At 46.3% G+C, this 26,055-nt stretch overlaps 2 protein-coding genes across 4 annotated transcripts in view; one reads left to right on the top strand and one right to left on the bottom strand.

The window, feature by feature from the left end:
* The window catches only part of coro7 (coronin 7), a 94,197-nt gene that overhangs the window by 23,884 nt on the left and 44,258 nt on the right, over nucleotides 1-26,055 (bottom strand). The gene's annotated exons all lie outside the window — the stretch shown is intronic.
* vasnb (vasorin b) lies at nucleotides 25-25,423 on the top strand. Of its 2 annotated transcripts, XM_079281656.1 has the most exons (3): nucleotides 25-164; nucleotides 9,281-9,332; nucleotides 21,439-25,423. In XM_079281656.1, exon 3 carries the CDS (start codon nucleotides 21,446-21,448, stop codon nucleotides 23,522-23,524), a length of 2,079 nt encoding a protein of 692 aa, XP_079137782.1. In that variant the 5' UTR covers nucleotides 25-164; nucleotides 9,281-9,332; nucleotides 21,439-21,445; the 3' UTR covers nucleotides 23,525-25,423. The 2 variants fall into 2 exon arrangements, with proteins under 2 accessions (XP_079137782.1, XP_079137783.1); XM_079281657.1 differs by lacking the exon at nucleotides 9,281-9,332 and having other exon boundaries at nucleotides 94-164.

Genomic DNA, 26,055 nt, shown 5'->3' with positions numbered 1-26,055 from the left:
GACCGTTCGTTACAAGTTCGATACGTTCAGATAAACTTTTTTGTATTGAGAGCGCGCGCACACGGAACACTACAAGGTCTTGGGAGTTATATCGGCGAACTGCTCCGCTTGGATAAAGACACGAGTGCGACTGCGCTCACAACTTTACTTCTTCGAAGTTCAGGGTAAGAGGTTTCCTAATTTGGCTGATACATTAAGGATCGACATGTAGTATGTTTGAGCTCTGACGCTTGGAACAGGAACAAGACGTGCGTAAAGACGCGGTAACAGGGTTACGTTGACGAATACAATACGGTGGAATATGATCAACTTCAAAAAAAAAAAAAAAAACTTCATAGCTTAACAGCGACAACAGTGTAAAATCCAAGCTATTTGTCAAGTTTATGACCCATAAATATAAGCCACCGCTGATCGTGTTCATTTAAGTTGCGTTTGCGTGTTCCGTGCGACAACTCCCTTTACAGAATCTCAGAATAATTCACTCACCGTGTTGCTTGTAACGTACAGTGTTTTTTCTCTTCAATAAACACATAGCATCCCTGTAAAAATGATAACAACAACCTATAGTTCTTTGTTGTAAGAATCAACTTGACCGCTCCAGTGTCTCATTGAACGTAACAGGGTTGTATTGGCGATGTGGGTAATGTGACAATAAAACTGTATTTGGGAACGCGAGCGTGTGCGCGGAGCAAAAGGAGCAGTCGGGGCGGTAACGAGGCGGGCTGGTGTGGGACCGCAGGACGCCGTGCAGCATGCAGGGGCCGAGCCGAGCGTCTAGACCGCACCGAGCCTCGTTCACCGCAGGGGAAAAGCTGTTTTTGGACCCACACTGGGGACCGTCCCATAACAAGAGAGTTCAATAGGACACAAGTGTTGGAATGGTTTCGATACGCACGGGTCAGATTATGCAAGTGTGTGGTGGCTAAGTGTCAGTCATACGCATAATTGGTGCCACAATATAAACGAGCTATATGAACAGCTACTGGTATATAGACGGATCCATGATTTAATTAGAAGAAATAAAACACGCATCATTGTTACCACTTGGTTTTTAGCTGAAGGCGGAGCAGTGGACAGAATGAAACACTAGAAATTAGAGATACATCACTTTCCTTCAGCATGTGTGCAGCAGAGCAATGAGCGATGAGGTCAAATTCCTGAAAGATTAAATCTCAGAGTGACCTGCCGTTCCACTCGATAAGCTAACATCCAATGAAGTGACATGACACAACACGTTTGGAGCTACAAACACCCGCAAGTGCATCCGTTTTCTCCAGATAAATATCATCTCATCTTTCCAAATGTTATGCCAATGTATTCTGTGATGCTCTTTAAAGAGGGACCCTTATATTATAGCTTTCAGCAACAATCATGGAAGTGTTTGTACTCTGTGGCCTGGGCGATAACAACAGAAACGTGATCAAACCAGTCCTCCTTAAAGAGGTAATCTCACTGTAACACTGCATAAAATAACTATTTAATGATTCTTAAATATATTATTACATTTGATGAAAAACCAGAACCAACCAGAAGCCCTAAAACCAAACTGGGAATCAGTAATCCACACATCCTTTGTCTGAGATGCTAAATTAATGTAAGTGCAGTCTTCTCCAGCTCTTAGTCCGATTACCATCTTTTACACAGCCCCCCACAAACAGGCATGGAAAATTGCCTAATCTTTCCTGGGGGCAAACTACTCCAACAACCCCCGCTATTAACCCCTACTGGTGTACCGCTTGTTTCCTCACAGGCGGTCATTATGCTATAGAAGACGCTACTGTGTCATTGACAGTATATAACAGTGGTAATTGGTTTATATTAGGCTACCAGACACAGCAGAGCAGCCACAGGAGGCCAATTATCCGTCACTAATGTGGAGAACTTTCCGGCTACACGACGATGCACAGATTGTAACAGTTACAGCGGTTGCTATTTGCTGATATGAAGCTCACTGCACACCGTTGTGTTTGAACGATCGCTTGTTGTCACTGTGACACTGATGGGATACATTACGTCGCTATATGAGGAGAGACACAGGGAGAGGGAATAAATGAGTTGGGGTAAAGTTTACGTGTGATGCAACAGCTTGCCATCAATATTAGTTTCACTTTGGCGATTAAGTGTGCAACTGTGTGTGCTGGTGTGAGCGTTAAGAGAGACACATATGCACACTGGGTGGATTATCCCGACCTTTCATGTCTTTAAATGTCCGTCCGTGGACGGGAAGCATGACTAAGGCGAAGTCTGTCCTAAAACCCAATTTAAGTAATTAAGCACAGGCCTGCTGTCACACCGCTGTGACAGTGATGTCGAAACAAAAACTTCTCCTCCGGGATCTGGTTACCACCATTGTGTCAGTCTGTACTTTCTGTTATTTTATTTCCTTTTTTTACAAAATCACGGCTGACATTTCATTATCTGTGCCAAAGAGCTCGGGTGAAAAGAGCACCGATGTCTAAATCTTCCGCCCGACGATGAATGACAGTTGTTTTTCTCAATTAGCTGTGTTGAGACATGACTATCTGCAAGACATCTCACAGGAGAGCCTGCGACGCCTCTAAATCTTTTTGCCACTCGTCGTCTATCTCCAAACCGGCTGAGAGCAGAAGACTTTACACACGGTGCCTCACATCGCCGGATCTCCGTTTTACGCCAATTAGGAGCAGTGCCTGAAGCATCTTACCCTCTGCATCAGAGGGATTAGAGGGTTAAAAGTCAGGTGCTGAGGCGAGGAGGCCTCGGGAAGGGAGGAGAGGAGGGATATGGGGAGGTGGAGGTGGACCACTCACACAGCAGGCAGAGAGAGGGAAATCGACAGAGCAGAGAGTTGGAATATGTGGGTGTGTGTTTGTTTTTCTCAAGGCCAAGTAACAGTGAGGGCTCATCTCACAATTAGCAAGGAGTCTGGAGAGAGAGAGAGAGAGAGAGAAAGAGAGAGAGAGAGCGAGAGCGAGAGAGAGATCTAGATGTTCCTCCGTCGTCAGGTTCCCTGGTTGACAACCAAGAGCCGCTCTCTCAAAGAGGCGTCTCAAATAAAAACCCCGGCTTCAAATGGCCTCCGCCTCACACATCCATGCTGACCCAGCGGTATGCGGAGGCAAACCCCAGCCTGTACGCCTGCCAAGATAAATTGAAGAGCTTGCTGATGCAGCCAAATGATTCGTTCAGAAGAACCACTTCAAAACCTTGTGTAAATATACACACACGCCAAGGGATCTGAGGGCTTTGGAGTGCCCCATCTTGAGCGCAAACCTCAAATAACTGCTGTCCTCCGTGTCCACGGATCCAGAGACACACACACACACGCTCACTGTCGTGAGATCCATCTCCTAAAGCAGAAGAAACGACTCGCTCAAGCTTTACATTCAATACTATTTTTAAAACCAATTTCACTCCAGTTGGAAAATCTGCAAAAAGCCCAGAAAAATCCCCCAAACCAACAGCAGTGAAGTATTGAGGGGGAGAGAGAGAGAGAGAGAGCGAGAGAGAGAGGGAGGGAGGGAGAGAGAGAGAGGATGAGAGGGAGGATGATCATCCCAGAAAGCCACCACAAATTGCTGCATTTCAATGGGCCCATAAAAAAAAAAAGAAAAGAGAAACAGCTCTTAATCTTAGGTTGTAATTACCTCTGGCCAGCACTGTAATTAGGAAATGAGCCTTCAACCAGATCTTGCTGGGCAAGAGCAAGGACACACACACACACACACACACACACACACACACACACACACACACACACACACACACACACACACACACACACACACACACACACACACACACACACACACACACACACACACACACACACACACACACACACACACACACACACACACTGTTTGGCCCAAACCAGAAGTGGGAAAGACAGTTTGAGAGGAAGGTCAAATATTGAACTGCCGAGATGAACATTAATGTTTTACTGAATATGGATCGAATGATAAGACGGCAGAGTAAATATGCGAGGTGTGTACCTGCGGGTCAGTGTGTGTCTACTCGCCCTCAGGTCACGGACTGTCTGAGAGCTCGTTCATCTCACACACACACACACACACACACATGCGCTTTCTCGCATTACATCAGTGCGACGTTGGGAGTTCTCTCGTCCCCTGATTAATGTCTATTTCCGTCGCAGCCAGTGACACAAATAGTGTTATCTGCTGCTGTCCGCACCTTGAGAGCGCAAGAGGCAGCACGCGCCAGAGAAATCTGTGCACGTGTACGTGCAAATGTGTTCATCCGAATGCCACTGTGTGCATCAGCACCAAATCTCAATCACTCAACACTGAAATCAACAGCAATGGTGCCTCGTGTCACAGCTTGTCACTGGTGTACAAATTCAGCGTACGGGAACCACGTCAATTATCAAGCAAGGCAACACACCTACAGCTGAACAGGAAGCGTTTCTCTGTTTATCCCAACTGTCATCTGCAGGCTTAGGGTTTGGACTGAAGCTTTGAGCTGTAATTTGTACAAATTGCTGACAGTTTTAGATGATGCCACTACAAAGAGGTTCAAACATGGAGACCAGACTGCTCCGCTACGAGATTATTTATGCTTAACAGATGAACACAGAGGAAGAAAGAAAATTACAGTGAAGAGAAAAGTATCTATTTGAATATGAATCTATTTTGAGTGGCGAGTTCCACTCTGTGAGCTAAATATCAAAGTTCAAAGTTCAAAGTTCAAAGTTCACTTTATTGTCAAAGTTTCCACATGTGTTATGCATACAGAAAATTCGAAATGCCGTTTCTCGCAGTCCCACAGTGTAATATAGACATGAACATATAACATATAATAGAATAAATAGAATAAAGTTAAGAACATAAGGGCCTAGATAAAGGATTTACAAGTAGCAGCAGAGAATAAAAAGTGACTGGTGCTGATAAAAAGTGACTGGTGCTGATAAAAAGTGACTGGTGCTGGATGAGGGAAGGGGTGTGAGGGGGAGTAGATGTCCTGGTATGTTCCATTTGAGGCAGTGGGGAAAGGTGGGTGAGGGGGAGGGTAGAGAGGTCAGGGGAGAGATGGCAGGGGGGGAGAGAGGGGGAGCGAGAGGAGAGAGGGAGGGAGAGAGTTCAGCATCCTGACCGCCTGGTGGAAGAAGCTGTTCCTCAGCCGGGTAGAGCTCGAACGGAGACTGCGGAACCTTCTCCCTGAAGGCAGGAGGCTGAAGAGGCTGTTGGAGGGGTGGGTGGGGTCACCCGCAATGCCGAGTGCTTTGCGGGTGAGGCGGGTGTTGTAAATGTCCTGTAGTGTAGGGAGTGAGACTCCGATGATCCTCTGGGCAGAGTTCACAATGCGCTGCAGGCTCTTGCGGTTGGAGGCGGTGCAGCTTCCGAACCACAGCGTGATGCAGCTGCTGAGGATGCTCTCAGTGGCGCCTCGGTAGAATGAGAGCATGATGGGGGGGGGGGCTCCTGCTCGCTTGAGCTTCCTGATGAAGTACAGGCGTTGCTGGGCCTTCTTTGCCAGTGCAGTGGTGTTGCTGTTCCAGGTGAGGTCATCTGTGATTGTCACACCCAGGAATTTGGTGCTGCTCACCTGTTCCACAGCAGCACCATTGATGGTCAGAGGGAGGGGGGGTTGGGAGTGGGTTCTCCTGAAGTCAACAACAATCTCCTTTGTTTTCCCCACATTGAGGAAGAGATTGTTGTTTTGGCACCAACGGACCAGCTGGTTCACTTCCTTCCTGTAGTTAGTCTCATCGTTGTGGCTGATGAGACCTACCACGGTAGTGTCGTCAGCGAACTTCACGATGTGGTTGGAGCTGTAGTTGGGTTTACAGTCATGGGTCAGCAGGGTGAAGAGAAGGGGGCTGAGCACACAACCTTGGGGGGCCCCCGTACTCAGTGTTAGTGTGTTCGAAGTGTTGTTGTTGACCCGAACAGCTTGTGGTCTCTCTGTGAGGAAGTCCAACAACCAGTTGCAGAGAGAGGGGCTGAGGCCCAGGTCTGTAAGCTTACACACAAGCTGCTGGGGGATGATTGTATTGAATGCTGAGCTGAAATCTATGAACAGCATTCTGACGTAGGAGTTCTTAGTGTCCAGGTGTGTGAGGGCTGGGTGTAGAGCGGAGGAGATTGCATCCTCTGTGGACCGTTTGGTTCGGTAAGCAAACTGAAACGGGTCCAGGGAGGGAGGAAGGGTGGATTTGATCTGCTTCATGACCAGCCTTTCGAAACACTTCATGATGGTAGAAGTCAATGCGACGGGGCGGTAGTCGTTGAAGCAGGCTGGAGATGACTTCTTCGGCACAGGAATGATGGTGGTTTCCTTGAAGCACGTGGGAACAACAGCCTGGCTCAGGGAGGTGTTAAAGATGTCGGTGAGGACATCCGTGAGCTCCTCTGCGCAGTCCCTCAGCACACGACCAGGAATGTTGTCAGGTCCCGCAGCCTTGCGGGTATTAATCCTCAGCAGTGTGCTCCTCACACTGGCTGGGGACAGGCACAGAGCCTGGTCGTCGGTGGGGGGGGTGGTTTTCTGCGCAGGTGTGTTGTTCTGTGCTTCGAAGCGTGCAAAGAAGCCATTGAGGTTGTTAAGCAGGGAGGTGTGACTGTCACAGGTCTGTGGCGGTAGTTTGTAGTCCGTTATGGTCCTAATGCCCTGCCACAGGCTCCGTGAGTCCCTGCTGTCTTTGAAATGTCCTGTGATTTTCCTGGTGTACAGTCGTTTTGCTTTCCTGATGCCACGGCACAGGTCAGCCCTGGCTGCTCCCAGCCCAGCTGGGTCTCCAGCTCTGAAGGCGGTGTCGCGAGCCTTGAGCAGTGTGCGGACCTCCCCTGTCAGCCATGGCTTCTGGTTGGCTCGGATGGTGATGGCTCTGGTGGTAGTTACATCATCAATGCACTTGGTGATGTAACCTGTGACTGTCTCTGTGTATTCTTGAATGTTAATGTGATGGTTGTAGGTGGCTGCCTGCTTGAACATGTCCCAGTCTGTAGTACCAAAGCAGTCCTGAAGTGCAGCAGTACTGTCCTCTGGCCACACCCGTACCTGTTTTGAAACCGGTTTGGTAACCTTTACCCTTGCTCTGTAGGCCGGTTTCAGCAAGACCGTGAGGTGGTCGGAGAGGCCAATGTGGGGGAGGGGGGACGCCTTGTACGCTCCCTTGATCGATGTGTAGACTAGGTCTAATTTGTTGTTTTCCCTGGTTGGAAAATCAACATGCTGGTATATTTTAGGCAGAACAGTTTTTAGGTTAGCATGGTTGAAGTCTCCAGCAACGATGAGAATGCCGTCTGGGTGTGCTGTCTGTTGCTCACTGATGGCTCTGTACAGTTCACTGAGTGCCTCCTCTCTGTCCGTGTTGTTGGGGCTCGGAGGTATATAAACAGCCACCAGTAGAATGGCTGAAAACTCCCTCGGCAGGTAAAAAGGACGGCACTTTAAAACCATAAACTCCACCAGCGGGGAACAGTGTTGGTTAACAACAATAGCGTCTCGACACCAAGCATCACTGATGTAAACACACACACCGCCGCCGCGGGACTTTCCCACGCTAACTATGTCTCTGTCTGCTCGGTAGCATGTTAGCTTGTCCAGTTGAATAGCGGAGTCCGGGATGTTGTGGTGGAGCCATGTTTCCGTGAACACGTAAACACAGCAGTCCCTCACCTCACGCTTGGTTCTGAGTAGCCGTATATTGTCCATCTTGTTGTCCAGTGAACGGACATTTGCCATGAGTAATGTTGGAATTGCCGGCTTGTGTGGGCTAGCCGTTAGCCTAGCCCGGATACCTCCACGCTTCCCCCGCTTTTGCTTCCTCTCGCACCGCTTGCGATGTCTCCTTACCGGGTGGGGGTTGACACAATGGGGGGAGCAGAGAAGTCCCAGGCTGCTAAGATCCACGGAGAGTTTGGCTTCCAAGTTGAGGAAAGTTGTACTTTTCCCAAGAAGAAACTCACGGCTGTATTGTTGTGTTTTGCGATATAAGTCCGTCGGGCATGACGAACACAGCGGCAGACTAGACAAACTAGACGAAAAAGACGAAAAAGACGAAAACACTGTTTTTCCGGGACCGCGAGTGGCCGCTGCGACTGCACGCGCCGCCAACATGATCATCAAATATTTACAGTGCAGTCAAGGGATTGTCTGAGAGGGAGACACAGTGAGACCCTCAGGAGACTGACCGCCCGCGGGAGGGTTCAGCGCACCAGAGTCCTCAAAACAGGAGTTACTCACAGAAGATCGGCAGTAACCCGTTACATTATTCTCAAACGTAAACGCCGTGAGCTGAGATGGTATATGTAGCGTCAGGTGATGTTTCAGGTGTTCCACAATCATGTAGAACATGTGGTTTGTTCGTCACGCTGTTTGTTCTTTTGTTTGACTCAGAGCTTAGGTATATAAAGTATGGCTTGAAAACACTACTTCGTGGAACTGGAAGAGTGAGTCTAGCATCGCTAGTATGAATAGAGATGCGATGTGTGCATAATTATCTCAGAACCTGTTTCATGACCGTGCCGTCAATCAACTTTATGAACATTGTAAAAGAAGTGTGGGGAGCTGCTCTTGGCGAAACGTCTCCCCTGCTAATAAAACAGCTGTCAAGTGGTCACTTTGAGTTTCCCAAAACCGACACGCAAGCGTGATCCAATAACCGCGCTCAAAAATAACGTTCAATGCTAGTTAATACTGTTTTCATTCAAAGCAACAAACAAACGGGCGCACGCACAAACCACGCCGGTCACGGTTAATGAGACTCTAATCCATTAAAAACACACAGACAGTGTGGTCAATTTGGGCCTTGCCCGCTGACATCACATACAATTAAAGCTGCTTTTATTGGGGAACTGAGGGCCCGGATTTGTCTTAAACGCACACAAACATACACACTGAATCAAAAGAGTTGAGGTTAAACACAGGCAAAGGAAATCAGAGAAGCAAAAACGTTGTACCTGCTTTGAAATATTAGCAAATGTTAGTCTTTGTCGGAAATGACAGAGAAACTCAATTAATCTTGCAGATCACACCAGAAACTGTGCTACACACACACACACACACACACACACACACACGGGCCGTGCCTGATACCACAGCACAAGCAGCTGACAGAGTGGAGAGTGGTCGGCCTGCATTCTTCCTCTCCCGCTCTGTCATTCTCTTGTGCTGCCACACGGCCAGCCAGCACTCAGCACGCTCCCGCACACAGCTGGAACCCAACCAATTAACAGGCAAACAACTTCCTGTTTTGCTTGCGGGGGGGCTGGATTCCAAATTTTAAAAAACATACGCACTGTATGGCTAACAGGTACAACTGTTGTGTTGTTTCCAGGGAAGGAAGAGCCGAAACCGAGAAAAGTGGAGCGAGGAAGCTTCTTCACTGGGTGAGTGAAGCCATCAATTAAATGTGTCATTATGAATGAGCTTCAGCCAGTTACCGGAATACCAACCTCCTGTTAACTTGAGGGAGTAGTTGTTCATTGTAATACAAAAACAAACAAACAAACACAGACAAACGAAAGCAAAGACAAGCCTCGTAATAATACACTCCTTTGAATATTTGCAAATATAATAAACCCAAATCACACGCTGTAGGCGGTCCTTATTGTGTTAACTGTAACACCCCGCTTCCTCAACAGGGTCTTTTCACACAACTCTGAGCCTTCTTAACAAGACTGGCAGGAGAACAAGAGCAGCCCTCTTCACACTCACTCACTCTCACACACACACACACACAGCGAAAAAGAGAAGAAGGGAAGCTGTTTGGAGTTCAGCGTGCCTGTCTGGTTGCTGGAGTTATGGAGTTGTCACAGAAGTGGGTCGAGCGCAGACTTCTCAGTACATGCAACCTTGCAAATATCTACTGTAGTCGTAAAGGCTCATGGTGTGTTTGTGTAAAGATTTTTTTGGACAGAACATGATCAATTGAAACTAATTTTCCCTCTGTGTCCCATCATATTTAAATAAATACGTCTGATCCTACTATATTAGGAGGAGCTATTGTAATATTACAATGATTGCCGCTTTATCCAAAGCCTGATACATCTTATTCCTCTGCGCCTGTGTATTGAGAAATAAAAAAAATATTAAAAACGTCAATGAGCTGCACTGAATGAAGTAGTGTTTCTGTTGGAAATGGTATTTTTAAACGTTGCCTGTTTCACTTTCCCAGAACATTGTGAGAACAATAAAAAAACTAAACTAATAACCCTCCTGGATGTGTTGAGGTTATCGCTCGTCATCGCGTTTGCGGTGAAAACTGTCGCTCTGATTTTCTTTTCTATACTTCAAACCCCCTCACCCTCAATCCTGCCTCATTCCTGTGTTGTGCTAGTTGTCAATGAGCTGTGACAGGAAGTGTGTGTGTATGTGTGCGCTTGTAAAGACACACACACACACACACAGCGCAGGACAAGACCGTAGCCTCGGCCCTCTGGACGCACACCGCTACTCTCGCTAATTGCCTTACAGCTCTCTGAGCAGCCCCGTCGTCCTCAGGGGAAACCAGAGAAGAGAGCAGCGGAGGTGCGCAGTCCTTATCCTGAGGTTGAGGTTCAGGAATTTGCATATAGTGCTGTCGATTATTTGCTCTACAGGCAATTCTTCAATGCTAACATAAACAGTTTCTGCCTTCATCCTTTCAGTTTCAACATCAGAGCCAGTACCGACGAATTGAAGCCAGTCCTGCGCGTGGTTTACCTGCATTTCTCTGCCACACCTAATGTATGTATGTTTGAGCATGCAGTAATATGAGTGCGCGCACGATACGAGGCTCCGAAGCGTCGTTAGCGGTCTGTGTTTCCCATTAATGCGACTGCGTGTGTTAAAACATCCAGACATGAAGTCGAGTTACAGCATAAACACAACTTCTCCCACTCAGTCGGTTGCTCATTAACGTCCCGACACCACGGCGAGCATCTGTAATTGTCGGTTAATATAGTCGATATTTCTTTACCTAAAAGCAAACATGGAAGAGCAAACAAGGGTGCAATGCAGATACTCAAACACACACAGACTCATTGACATCAGAACACACACACACACACACACACAAGCAGAGCAGTGAACACACACAGGTACGCATTGTTCTGCGTGTTACAGGTCAGCTCAGGAATCCACTGTACTCCGCTAATGAACGGATGTGAAAGCTAACAAACTGCTCTTGATATCGACAAATTGCCATTCACTGTTACAAAAACAAAGCATCATTCATTCCCCCACCCCCCCCCCCCCCCCCTCTCTCTCTGCGTGTGGCAGTCTGACAGGTCGTCTCAGGTTCTCTATTTATGACAGTGTGACTGACTCACCCATAGGACACAGACAAACAGACACAAATCCTGCACACTGAAGGCTTAAATCTCCCTCTCACAACACCAAGAGACCTTCTTTTGCTAAACTCAATGAACGGGCTGAAGCAGGCGTCAGGGTAAAGGGCCCTTTAAAGGACCAGTGGTTTGCATGTTTATCCCGTTTACTAGAGATCACATGTACTTCACATCTCAGTTAACTATTTAGCTGACCATGCTGCTGTTGTTTTTCTTTTGAATGTTTCTTTCCGTCATCCCAGGCATTCATAGGTTTCCATTGACTTCCCATACAGGATGGAAATCTATTTACAGGCTGTTGAAACTTAGTTGTAAACTCAAAGTCTGCATCGTCTTAACTGTTGTTACAACGAGGTGATTCAAATCAAACTGAACTTAACCTGCATCCCCGCACAGTGACAATGTGACGAACAGATACATCTAAACCTGTTCTGTGTGATGGATTACTCTGTCTCTTAGATGTGGGAATTAGAAGGAGTTCAAAGTCATTTTGATGGTTTTCTAAGAACTGCACAATTAATTCCTCATTGTGCATTCGGTAGATTTAAGCCTTGAGGGAAGAGGGCTGACTTCTTTCTTCCTCCACCTCTGTCACTACCCTCCTCTCCCGCCTTCTCTCTCACACCTTGTCTGTGCTGGATGTGAGGAATCTCCCGGCAGTGAGCACGTGCTGCAGGCAATTGTGGAGTTGAGGGTCAACGTTGTCTTAATAGACTGTTGCTGACTGATGTCTTCACACTCGCTGCGATAGTAGGGCTCACTCGTTCAGTCAGAGGCGTACGCATGTCAATGTGACAATCAAACTATACGGATTAAAGACTGATTTTGGCTTTTCGATATCCGACTTCTTTAAGCCCACAGTGGAAAATGAGAATTTAATGAAATCTCACAGGAAGTATATAAAAGTTCTCCAGCTGTGGAAACGATATGACCACATTATTCAAATCAGATGTGTGTCTAAGTAACCGCTTTGAATACCTAGAAGACAATCACACTGTGGTAGCAAAGTCTTGGTACGAGGCCATGCAGGAGAGTCATGTCGGGGCCGGGGATCTGTGCTGCCTGACTGCTGGTTTGCCAGCCAGCGCTGGCGCTGTACCAACACAGGCAACCGTTTCACAATGAATGCCTTTGTTTGTCCTAATCAGCAGCAGCGATCTTCATTTCACATTTACCTTGCATGTGTGGCGCATTTTTATTCAAAGGAAAAAAAGCCTCCAGGCCAGAATGACAAGACAAATCACAAACGGTAACTCTTAGAAAAGGTGCGGGTGTGAAGTTAGGGGGCCTGAAAAACAGGTAGCGCTGCACAACGCCTGCCTTTAAAATGGAGGCTGCGGAAAAAAAACGTAAATGCGCAAAGTTACACTTGTGCCAAGTTCACTTCTCTCCATATCGCCCAGAGCTACTTTCAACCACTCAATCCATTAAAACATGGACTGCCAAACTGGGTATGAGTAATAGTGAACAATAGCCAATAAAGCGCTCGCAAATCTCAATCGGTTAATCAATAAATCACATGTCTCCTTCCTCCACCTGACATAGTAATTCTCGTCCATGTTTTATTGCCTGAGACTTGGCTAAATGTGGAAGTCTGGCCTTACTATAACCCTTCTGTGCCAATGAGCTGTGAGTTTGTATGCGTCCTTTCCAAGACTGTAATTTTCTACGCTGAAGGTAAATAAAGTTGCACGACGTTTCTGTTTACCGTTCCATTACTTTAGCCTCAGGCTCCTCCGCCGAATGAACACTTTGACAGCTACATAGTTGCCCTGCGGGGCTGTTCACCAGATTCCAGTCATAACCTTGCCCACTACACGAACACAATTTGAGAGAGATCAAAGAGGTGAGCAGAGGAAGACGAGGTGACGAGGCAAAGGATCTCAGAAGTAATTGCGCGATGTGTCGAACGAGAATGGCACGCGTTAGCTGTATAAGTGTTCGTGTGCACGTTCACCGCCAACGCTTTGACTGAATCAGAATTTGACAGAGGCTCAGATAAGTAAGCATGCGAGAGTAAGTGGAAAGGTGATCCGGCCGCAGAGACAGACGAGCAGACAGGTTGAGGGATCGTGTGCGCGAGTGTCTCCTCGGCGAGTGCGTGCGACACTGTTTGTTTAAGAAGGCAAGTCAGCCTGGCTGTCAGCTGCTCCTACAGTCAGTGTGCCTGCCTGCCGCCTGATACACACCCTCTGATTTAGCAGAGCTCCATTTTGAACTCTTAAAACAGCGACGGTTGCGACAAAGGCAAAAAAAAAAAAAAAAAAAGCGGCAACATCCAGCGTGATCCATCCCTTGATCTTCTATATAAAAGACCAAAAGAAGGATAGTTCAAGCCTTCTGTCCAAAGACGTCCTGACAATGAGGGAAAGACCGTTTTATCTGTGATATAAAAAAGGTAATAAATCAAGTGGTCGGGTGACAGACGAACATTGCAGTCGTGTTGGAACTGGAAATAAATGTCAATAGGGGTAGTCAAAGTGTGCGCATCACTCCGGGCTTATGGCTGAGTGATAAAACTGGTCGGCCCAGCCGCTTCTAACCGCAAACACACACACACACACACACACACCACGAACATCGCCCAGTCCCCGCTCGAGGCCGGGCTCTCTCGGGCGTATTTGGAAAGACCAGCTGGCTTTGGGTGTCCCTATAACAGGAGGACAAAGCTCTGGACAACACTGGACATGAAGGAACAAGACGAGGCCTGGAGAGAGTCCAGCTTTGTGACACTAGGATGTCGTATTTACCGTTTCCTGGGGATGTTGTCCTTTTTGGACTCATCAGGCCGTTACTACTGCAGTGGTGTTGTTTGCTGCTGTGTCTGGGAGAGAGGTGACGATAAACGGAGAAAGAGAGCGAGACGGAGAGAAGGCAGAGAGTTGTTGTTTGGGACCGATTCAAGCCAGGTCGAAAGGTAGACTCAGCAGAGTAGTGGACGACATGAAGGAGGCACCGGATTAACAAAAGTTGTGCAAACACCACAGTAAATTCCTAAAACAGATGAAGGCCCAAGCTCCGACATCCTTTGTGTCTGTGTAATGCGAGAGTCCTGTGGTTAAGATCTCAGACAGATTGGATGCGACTGTGACCTCAATGGCCATCTGTCCCGAGAGGCCACAGGGCAGGGTGCAGCGATAAAAGACGAGTGTCAGTGTTGAGACATCCCTCGGTGGGCAAAACAAGAGGACACTGTGTGCAAACCCGAGAGAGCAGAGAAGAAGAGAGCCTCAGGAGGAATAAAAGGAAAAGGTCTCGCCTGCTCCGAGGCGGAGGCGTGCAGCCGGCTGAGGCTGGAGCTTTGGGCGCATCTTTTACTCCGACACGCTCCAGAGGTTTTGAGTTTCATGTTGCCCCGGAGGAGCGGAGAAAGCACCTGTTGCGGAGATGAGGACCAGCAGGCTTCAGGGGTACGCTGTGTGCAACCGGAGCTGGGTGTGCGCCCCGTGTCGAACAGGGCCTGTTATCTGTGTCGTCTGGGCCGCGGTTGCAACAGAAGACACAGAATGCTGAGCAGCAGTGGAAACATTAATCTCAGTCTGACCTCTGACCTCAAGGAGTCGCTCTCTGCCTCACAGGCTTGGTTGTCCTTTGGACTGATGCTATCTGACCAGATGAACTCGGCAGAGGAATGACTGCCTTTTGGGTTTCTTTCTTCTTTGTGTGTTGAGATTAAAGTTCTATTTTACGCACATATTTATCGCACAAAAGGGAATCGCACGATGTAACTACCGGCTTGGATCAGAAAACCAAACAGAGTTTCCCCGTATCCCTCCTATCGTGCAACAAATATACATTGTTTTTGAGAGGTTTTACTATTTCACTACCCTCCCATTGACCCTGGACTGTATATTTTGCTCTCTTTCAAGTCCCCCAGCTGCAGGCTCTAATGGTAAGGCTTCACACTGTCCTCATGAGCAGGCCTGGTTAAAAGCATAAATCCCGAGATGAAAAGGGCCGCCTTTCACACCAAGAAGAACCTGTTTTCCCAAACTCATTTGGACGTGCGGCGTGTACGGAGCAAAAAGCGTAGAACGAGGGAAGGCATGGCAAAAAAAAAAAAAGTCTGTAACTAGGAGGTAGCCCGACAGGAACCTGCCTTCTGGTTAAGTTGCTGACTAAAACAACAACAACCCTTTGATATCAGTCAGCACTGACACAGATGGATGTGACTATTACAGGCTCTTCTCTTGTGGTCAGGCTGAAATCAGTTGGAAAGCTTTGTTTGTGCAGAAGATTGTAAATCTATTATGGCCCCTAATTTCCCTTCATACCATTACAAAGCACACCAATGATATCGTGGCTTCAAGATGAGTATTGCCAGCGACAAACATGAAACTATCATCCCTCTTTAATTCCACATGTCCTCTTCTCTGCTGCCTATGTCTGTAATCTGACCTCGACGCAAGAGCACATTTAACAGAGCATATTTTAGAATACCCGCTCTCTTTTTTAGAAAGGCTACTACCGGCATTATGTATGTTTTATGCAGCCCAGCCTTGATGTTAAGACACCGAATCTGTTGCTCGTCTTTTCACACATTTGAGCATCTTAGAGATTATATCTAAGTTCTAAAATAGACAGATGCAGTTTACCTTGACAGGACTAAATTACAAAAGAAAGTAGCCATTAGCTGTTGCGTGACCAGATTTATTTTTCAGTAGAAATAAAAGTAAAATAAATCTACATTCCTACTATGCTGCCCCGAAATGGAAAACCTAGGACGAGGATTAGGCCAACACGCTTCCGTCTTCAAACATGGCTTCCATTCTTTCATGTTTGCACATGTTACATAGTTTTACCAACAGGTACAACAGTAATGGAGCACCGCGATAGTGACAATTAGCATATACCTGTGACAAATACTTGACAGCATTACATGCATACCGACCGACTTACAATAACATAGCTGGCATTTTCTGCTACTGTGGTAAATCTGCACGAGGAGCTGCTGTAGTAGTATATTTTAGTAGTGCGTCACAGTGAAATGAACCCCAAGACCTACACCACCGTAGATCATACTCTAATGCACATACCACAAGTATTGTTCCTTTCACAGATTAAGTCCCAGAAGAGAAGGGGCCTCTTTGATGAGAGTATGCACTCTGTAGTGTGCAGCCTTATCCCCTTACTGTGACTTGGCGTGGTGCCCCCCCGTAGTCTCTGCTGAATTATGCAAGTGCACAGTGACCTGCCGCTCCTCCACACACACACACACCGCAGTTTTCTTCCTCCTCTTGCAACCTTCATTGCCCCTCAGTGTTGGCCTTCAGCTCTGAAGATAAGGGCTCTTGACGCTTGGCCTGCCGGGATTTAATTGCTGAAGCCCGCTTCACACTCGCAAAGCCGGGCCTTATCCACCTCTCCACCCCCGGTGCCCCTGCTGACAGAAACCTGCTTTTGTCTGCACTGTTCACCTGCTTTTCTTTTCTTCTCCTACTCATCTTCAAAAGAAAGAAAAGCAGGATAAGAAGTGAGCCGAGGGAGAGGGGAAAATGCTTTTCTTCCCCCCCCCTTCTTATTGCCTCTATCATTTTTATTTTCAAGGGGCTGTATTTCACTCAGTGTTGCGCAAAGACGTTCCCATGCTTCTTTCTTCATTTTCTCTTTACCGGTACTGCTCCAGATGTGATTCCACGCACTCATCAGCCAAACCGTTTCATTCTAATACAACCCACAAAACTTCGACTCATGCGTTAAGAAAACAGAGATGCAAAGATTTGAACGCCCAGCAAAGCCATCCGTTATCCAATCCATCGTCTGTTTATAAACCCTGAAAGACCCTCCGTTATTCTCTGAACGCCAAGCTAGTGAGATAGACAAACTCACTTTTTCTAACTCAGCTGCTGCCGGTCTCAGGAATGTCTCAACAAGCGCAGGGGAGCAAAAAGGAAATTACAACTCAAGAGAGGAGGAGGAGGAAGGCAAGGAGGGAGAGGGGGGCATTCCTCCTGATGCATGATGACAAGCCTGTCTTTCTGCTGTCGCTCTCTCTCTCTGGGCCCTCCACCTGCACACACTTCAAAACACTAAAGCCTCACAGCCACATAGTGTGGATCCAAACTGTAGTGACGCCACAATTGTACCTTATCTTACCCCCTGATAAGACCTGCACAAGTCACTCCTCTCCAGAAAGAAAGAAAACAGGAGACTATTACCTCGCAAGCTACGGTTTATCTGTGATCTGGCAGTATTCACTGACTGAACCCCTCCCCCTCCCCATCCACCACAGTTTCTCCTCCGCTGGGTTATCAGACCTGCTTGGACCAGTTTGGAATGAGGCACACTCAAATAAACACTGTGCCCCGGGGATCGACATTAGAATCACCACGTTGAGTCAGTCAGGAAAATACTCAGTTTTTATCTCGCTCTCCTCTCATGGCTGCCTTGATGTTGTTGTATGTTCTGGCACCGAAACCCTCAGTCGTCTCTGGCACGGATATAATGTACCAAAGTCAAGTTTCTCCATCTCCGGAAGGAATGAGATTGGATTCTTTTGGTGTTTGTTCTAAACAGGCAAACCTTTAACATAAAGTACGGGTACACATACACACTGCATGCGCACTGCAGCCATGCGTTCTATCATCGTCATTACTGAGCCCTGTACTGAGACCTGTCTTTTCTACGCAACTCATTTTAAAACATTTTGGCTTTCTTTTAGAAATCAGGGTTCCAAATTGGTTCTTCCTGAAGGGCTGAGGTTCTACCCAGAACCATTTGCTTCTGGGTTTTCAAGGGTTCTTTGTAAGACTAAAGGTTCCATTAAGAACCCTTTTTAAAAAGCACAGGTGTTAAAAAGGAATGCCCAGAAACCGTGATTGTGGACTATGATTGTTATGGGCTGCCTTGCACCACATCGATCCTGGTCCTTCAGAAGCATCAGGAGGAACCCTGGGTGGGTTCTAGATGAAACCCTTGGAATATGAGAAGACTCCAGGTAAAAACCCCTGGGAGGGTTCTTATTGCGCTTAGAAGGTAGAAAGGTTCCGGATAGAACCTCCAGTGAGGGTTCTGGGTGGGACAACACACCACAGAGGGGTTTTCCGTAGAGGTTCTGGGTAAAACGGATTCCTCTAGGAACCAAAACAAAAGCCGAAGAACCCTATATGGCTCTAGCAAGTACCTTTTATTGAGAGTGGAACAACACGTTATTAATGATTACCACAGTTAAAATGTTCTTACCTTGGCCACTGAGGCATGACTCAAAACATCTTCAGAATTCTGTAGATGTAATTACCGTTGAAGTGAATTTCTCCGTGTGTGTAAATTATGGGATAGCTGCAACCCTTTACCTCTGCTGCCCATTCAGCTGTAGCCGACAGCAAGCTGTGGCCGTCAGATGTTATTGGGTTTTTTCTGGACAAGACTTTCCATAAACAATTGCAACAATTAGCGGGTCCAACTTTTCTGCATGGCTGCCAAAGGTCCGGTAGTTTTTCAGTGCCATCAGTAGGCGCCGACTCTGGAAAGTAGTTAGCTGCTTTGGTAAATCAAGCCTCGAGGCTCGAGTAGGTAGCCATGTTATTGACGTCTGGCTCCACAGAATGACATGTCTGCCCTGTCTGAAAGAGTTATCTGAATAATAAGAGTGCGGCGTTGGCAGCGGGTTTCAGGGGAATGCCATGACTGCCTTTAGTTTATACACTGGAGAAAGAAAAATAAGACATCAGGGAATCTTTCCAAGGAGGAGCAGAAAGAAAAGTATGCTGAAGGAGAAGGAAAATACATGCCATAGCTGTGGTGTGAGGAGATGATACCCTTCCCCCGCCTCAAACCCCCCCCCCCCTCTCACCCAAAAAAAAACATTAATCTCCTCTCCAAGTTCTGACATTTGAGGCAGTGATTTTTTTGGGAAAGAAAATGTCTCATTAAACAGACTGAGTGAAAGGAAAGAGCAGGAAATTAATTGTAAAAAGGATACATTATTTAAGTTGGCAGCAGCTCTGAAGCTACTGTAACACACGTAGATAAGTAGATGTTTCTCTATTAACAGAGGACAGACTAAGCAGGCATTGATGCCAATAGTTAAATGAAACACAACTACATATATTTTGAAATAAATAAGATTTTCACACAGGAAAGACAATTAGACAGAGGGAGAAAAATATGTGCATTTATTTCCCAACACGTACGAACACACTCACAAACAAGAACTGTATTTCTACAGCCTGGTTCAATGTTTGTATATCTAATGGATGAACGACTGAAAATTATATATATGTGTGAATGCTGTAACTTTAACAGAAAAGAACACGAAATGAGGAACATGAAATGTCTGAAACAAGTTCTTTGACATATCTTGTGTAATGGGCCACAACCCCTAGGTAAAGCGGTGCAAGAACAGAATGTTCCCGGAGCAAAGCTGTAAGTCACACATACTTGGCTTTTCATTCAGGTATTTGTGCAGTAAAGACATCAACAATTGCGCCATTCAAAGCCCTAGGACATAAGCTCCCTCAAGCATTCAAGTCGAAAAACATACAGTGGGGGCGTTAAAAATGTTCAAAATGTTTGGAAACAAATTTTTACTCTCCTTGCCTCCAATCAATAAACTTATATTATGACATAAACAAGAGTAATAACAGGACACCAGGGGAATATTGGCCGTATTTGGGTGCCTCTGGTTCAGGATTACGGACAAAGAAGTGCTTTCTATTGACTCCCTGAAAAGTATGAAAAAAAGACGAGACAAAACAGCGCTCTGAAGAAGAGCAATGGTTGACAGATAGAGATGTTGCCTCTTTCCCCCAAGGCCATCTCACTAGATAGCAGAAGATGATAAACTGCCATGCAGACTCTTGTCAGCAACTCGTTTCTTCTTTATCTCCCCTCATTCCTCTGTCCTTTCCATCATTCCCTCCCTCCTTTTTGAATACTGAGTTATTGACGCTCTACCAGGGCGTTTGTTTTGGAAGACTCGGGTTCAGGTGAAATGGGCTTAAATCACAGGAACATACATCCTGATGATCTACAGTACTCTTTTCCGTTTCTGTGTATTTCATCCAGAATTAGAGAAACTTCTCTGGCAAGCAGCACCGGCCACCAGTCTACGTAATGACAACATAAAAAGCGTGTTATTTATATAGAGCCTATGGTTAGAGTAGCAGCTCCGGCGTATCGGTGAAGCGACTCTCCGAGTTTAGAACGCCACAAAGTAAATCATCCACAGATGCGTGGCCACGTGCAGCACGGCAGACATACAGTCCAAAAAAGTTGACACGGTATGGATGTATGAAACTGGAGAGAAAAGAGCAGTGTTGACAGTGAATCATTGAGAGGGCGTGTGCGAAGCTTTTCACTGTTTCAGTGGCTCTGGAGGGACAGAAAAATGCTCAGAGCCACTCTGTTTTCACTTTGATATCTCAGAAACTAAGCATTTTGGATTTGTTCGTTGCTGCTGTGTGCCTTTTTGTTTCATAGGCTATGAAGTCTGTCATAGACATAGGGAGAACGGTTCACTGTGAGCCCACTACAACCACAGTGTGTGCAGTAAATAGCAGTGGGTGGGCGGCTTACAAATATACATATTTTTTATTTAGCTCCAACACATATTGTCATATACACGCATGTGGCTGTGGTCATGCAAACACGCCTAGAAATCTGTAGGATCATTGGAAACAACAGGTTTGGCATGACACAATACTATCTATTACACAGATTCTATATATTACACAGATTACTCCAGCAAGAATCTGGCACTCCTTTAGCCAGAAAAGCGTGGCAAGATGCCACTATGTCAAGTTTTCCCAGAGTTTAGTAGAAAACTCCCTGGGACGCCTGATGTCCCGGCTACAGCCCTATTGTTTGAGAGACCTTGTGACAAAAGACTGACTTTGATCACTGGCTATGCAGAGTTAAAGCTTTGATAGTAATCTCACTCTTTGAAACGCATTAAAAGCCACAAAGTGAATCAATAGCTGACCTAATCTTGTTTAACAAACTATGTACTATAGGAAGAACATTTAGATTGTAAAATAAATTCAACACTGTGCTGCATCTGTTCCACATTGCTTTGTCTAACAGCTGAATGCTCCTAAACTCAAATGTGACCCGAGCAATATAATGTTTACGACTGTTGTGTCCTGTTTATGATCTGTCAGCATTTACTATATATTCCTCTGGATGATTGTGCAGTTAATTGACAGATTGTGTTCTCTTGTTATAGGCGGAGCATGGAGAGAGAAAGAGTCTGCACCATGAAGATCTTCCTCACTCCACTGATGCCCTTTCTGCTCTTCCTCATTCTTCCTGATGGCACCTGGTCTAGCGACTGCCCAGAGGACTGCGCCTGTTCCACACCAGACTCCATCTTGTGTTTCCAGAGACGCTCCTCGACCATTCCCAAGGAAGTAGACCCATCCACAAAAAGTCTCTACCTCTTTGCCAACGGCATTGAGGGCTTGACAACTGAGGACTTTGATGGCCTGGAAAACCTGGAGATGCTGGACCTCAGTCAAAACAAATTGACTGAACTTGCTGATAGGGTGTTTGAACCTTTGACCTCTTTGAGAAACCTGGACCTGTCATCCAACCAGATCACTCACATTTCAGAGGAATGCTTCCAGGGTATGGCATTGCTTGAGCGCCTTTATTTGTACGGTAATCATATTGAGACCATCCACCATGATGCCTTTAATGGCTTGGAGCACCTTCTGGAACTCAAACTGCAGGGCAACCAGCTGACATCCCTGCCTGCTCTCTCAATGCCACGACTACTGCTGCTGGACCTTCGTTTTAATGTCTTACCCACCTTGGGTCCTTCAGATCTCCAGACCCCAAACCTTGAGTCGCTCAAATTGGGTGGTGTGGGGCTCATCAGCCTGAATAAGGAGCTCATACGTAGTCTAAAGAACCTCCACGAACTGGACATCTCAGGAAACCAACTTGAGTCCTTTCCCTCAGCGCTAAAGGAGACCCAGGGTCTGATTCACCTCAACCTGGCTGGGAACCCGATGAACCCTCTTAAGGTTAAGGACCTGCAGAACCTTGGAGAGCTGCAGACCTTGGACATTAGCAGCCTCAGTTTGCAGGGCCTTCCTGAAGAGTTCACCCAGCTCTTACCCCACCTCAGAAAGCTAACAGTTGCAGAGAACCCCTTCAACTGTCTCTGTACCTTAGCATGGTTCCCAAGATGGCTTAGAGCCCAGAGCATCACCCTGGACAGAACAGAGGACACCCGCTGCCATTTCCCACCTATCAATGCTGGAAAGGTATTGGAAAGACTGGAGCACAGGGATTTTGGCTGTCCTACTACAACTACAGTCACCACTAGTACTGTCAAAACTACCACTACCCTGCCTGTTCCTGTCACTACCTTCCCGATTACTACTAGAGCTATTCTAGTCCCCAGGGCCAGTGACAACCCCACAGACAAAGATGACTCTCCCTTGCCCCCTGTCCCTGCATCCCCCAGTAGCAGCAGTATGGACCCAGGCGAGGAGCAGCATTTCTGTCCCCCTCACACCTGTCTGAATGGGGGTACTTGTCGGTTGGACCAGCATGGTCAGGTAGAATGTACCTGTCCACATGGCACCTCTGGCATGTATTGTGAATTCCAAAACCATCACCCGCCTTCACCACCGGAAGCTGACGTCCCCATGGCAACTGTCAGTGTGGATGCGCCAGACATCAGCTCACATCAAGCAACCACAACCTCAATCCTGCTGGACCTCCACCGCTACATTGAAATGCGGCCTTACATCCGTGGAATCCGCCTAACCTATCGTAATCTCTCTGGGCCAGACCGCAGGCCGATTCAACTCAGCCTGCCGGCATCCTTCCCAGAGTACATACTCAGAGGCCTGCAGCCCAACTCCACATACACGGTGTGTGCCAGTCCTTTAGGTGCCCCTAGTGGCACGGACAGTGTCTGCACTGAAGCCCGTACTGTTGCTGAAAGTGTCAGCAACAGTCGTCATCAGATTGCCGACCAGAGGCTGACAACTATGCTGGTGCCTGCAATTGCCATCTTGCTACTGCTGGTACTCATAGCAATAGCAGTGGGAGTGGCATGCTATCTTCGCAGGAAAAGGGCCAAGGGCCACCTGGAGCTAGACTGTGAGCCCTCCCAGCTAGAGTTGGATGGAGTGAAGGCTGGTTTGGACATCGGGGCATTGCCTCAGAAACAGCCCCAACCCATGACCCCTGAACCTGCTGTTCAGAATGGCAATCTGGAGTATGAGGTGTTGCTACTACAGGATCACTGTACATCAAATAACAATATGACTTCACACAAGCCCTCCTACTTTTGACACCTGGCTTTGACTAATCAGACCTAAAGGAGGATTTTTTTATTCTTTATCTCTGTTTTCCACACAGAAATACAGAGAGCAGCAAATGCAGTTGTGAAAGTGGAGGACACAGTATCGACCAGGCAAACATAAAAGGAGAAACTGGACATATATTTAACTCAATGCCCTCCGGCTGTCTTAAGTAGACTTTAAACATGTTCAAAAACCTTGGTTTGGACTTTAAAAAGCATTGAAAGTGCCTCTACGCCATCGACATCCGTTCTGCTTCAATAATATTGCCTCACTCACATTGCCGGAATGGCTCCCATGCTGTGATGCTGGGACTGATGCTGTGTTGTGATTGGCTGAGACCTAGGGTTAAGGGACATGGCGACCTCAGGCCCTCCTTTATCTGTTCAGAAAGGAGAGTGCACTGAAATGGGGTTGTATTGCCCTTTCCCCGTCACTGCAGCCCAACTAAACACTAGATCAGCAATTGTTGTTGCTGCATGTTGTAACTCCTCAGCACTACCCCAAAGGGACCAGTGCTTGCTGTGAATGACCTTTAAGACACCAAATGAAGTTATGCAGAGAAAATAACTGATGCTTGTATTCTTTATTTGGCTTTAAACTTTTTGTTTTTGTATGTATGTTTTTTTTATACCTGTGTCTTTGTTATTTTGTATTGTGCAACATTATGACTATTAACAGCCCTCTATAGTCTCCCCCCCCCCCAACACACACACACACACACACACACACACACACACAGTGACGAACAGACAAAACAGCAGATTAAAATCTTTGAAGATTAAAACTTGTTTGGTACCAGCAAAGTCAATCAAAGGGCTTTACCCCCAGAATGTCAGACAGTCTAAGTAGATGTGAGTCTGGACAGACTCAAGACTAAATCCCCCTTCTCGATTCTGAAGCTCTCAGTCTGCTTTGCCACCACAAAGGGAGAAGGTAAGCGGGATTACAAAAGGTACAGAGGGAAGCAGTTGAATGAACCCCTTCTGTTTCGGTGCTGCACTAAACTCCATACAGTTTGTAGCTTGCCTTAATTACAGTAAGCACTCAAGTCACTATACAGCAAAAGAACTTCAGAGACTTTATTTATCATTTATATTTACTGCAAGGGGAAACTCAGTTTTATCCCGGAACTAGAATTCATGTACATCATGGTACTTGGCCTGGCCCACAACAAGCAAAGCAAATAGTGGTTGAGTATTGTGTTTCTCTTGAAGTGAGTTTCGCTCACTTACACCTAACAAGACTATGTCCATGAGAGGTGCAGACTTCTTTATAATGTTGTGTAGAGGACAATGAGACTTGCAAAGTGGGAGATCTACAGGAAGGTTATTACGCAGACACAGAGTGCTGAGATCCAAATCTGTGAATATAGGGCAACGAAGGACTCAAAGTAACTATTTGTGTGTGTGCGTGTGTGTGAATGAATGTGTGTTTGCGTGTGTAGATCTGTCAACTTCAGTGATAATGCAAGTACGTGTTCCGTCTTGTGCAAAGACCTGCAGACATCGAGTTGCTATCAGTTACCCTCTCTATCTGCCCGCATGTCAAAGAGTACTTTAAGCCCCAAACAACTCTACCTACAGGCAAACACACCAAAGACACATCTGTGAATGTCAGTAACGTTACCTACCTACAGTATTCCCAGTGCACAATTAACAGTTCCCTGCTAACATGTCTTTATAACACACACAAACAAATGCAACTGGAATAATTGTTCGTCAAATAGAATACATTGAAGATAACCAAAAATATATTTTCGATGAGATTGTTAATTTTTTCCCTGTTTATTTTGGGAAGCTCTTTGTTGTCATAGATTCTTTTTTGTTTATTTTGTGAACTTATTTGTACAAGTGGAAAGAGCGATATTATCATTAAATGAATATCCAAAAATAAAACGGGTCAAGTTGTCTTTTTTTGTAGTTTCCACCTTTTTGCTTGTAAGAGGACGGATTAGATTGACAGGCAACAGAGGGGATTATGTTTGTCATTAACTTCCCTTTCCTTTTAAGCCATCACTCAACGGCGCGAGGGGAGAGATCACAGGAGGGGGGAGTCCAAGAAAGAGAGAATGGAACAAAGGTACAAAGTGTACCGGGAGGTGGAATTATGCTGGATCTCAACCACACATAAATCAGTCTGTGTGTACATGTGCTTGTGTATTTGTGCTTAGTCCATTTCAATAGTGGTACAGTGCCAAACATCAACATGGACATTCATGTGAGTGTATGTCAGACTCCCTCTTTAATGTCTGTACAGCGTGATAACAAAACAGAGTCTACATTTAGTTCTTTGAGCTAAATGATGTCAGCATGCCAACATGCTCACAATGACAACATGCTGATGTTAATCAGGTATAATGTTTACACAGGTGGCAACTTCTGATCAGTGCCTTAAACTGGCACTTTCTAATGAACAGCAGGGGTTGTGATTGTATAGAAGTCTATGAAAAAAATGACTACTTCTCACTTCATCTCACTTCATTTTATTACCTCAGTTAACATTCTAAACATGAGTTTATA

The sequence above is a fragment of the Melanostigma gelatinosum genome (assembly GCF_949748355.1).
Source record: "Melanostigma gelatinosum genome assembly, chromosome: 13".
Taxonomy (NCBI): Eukaryota; Metazoa; Chordata; class Actinopteri; order Perciformes; family Zoarcidae; genus Melanostigma; species Melanostigma gelatinosum.
This window is presented reverse-complemented; position numbering and strand designations above follow the sequence as displayed.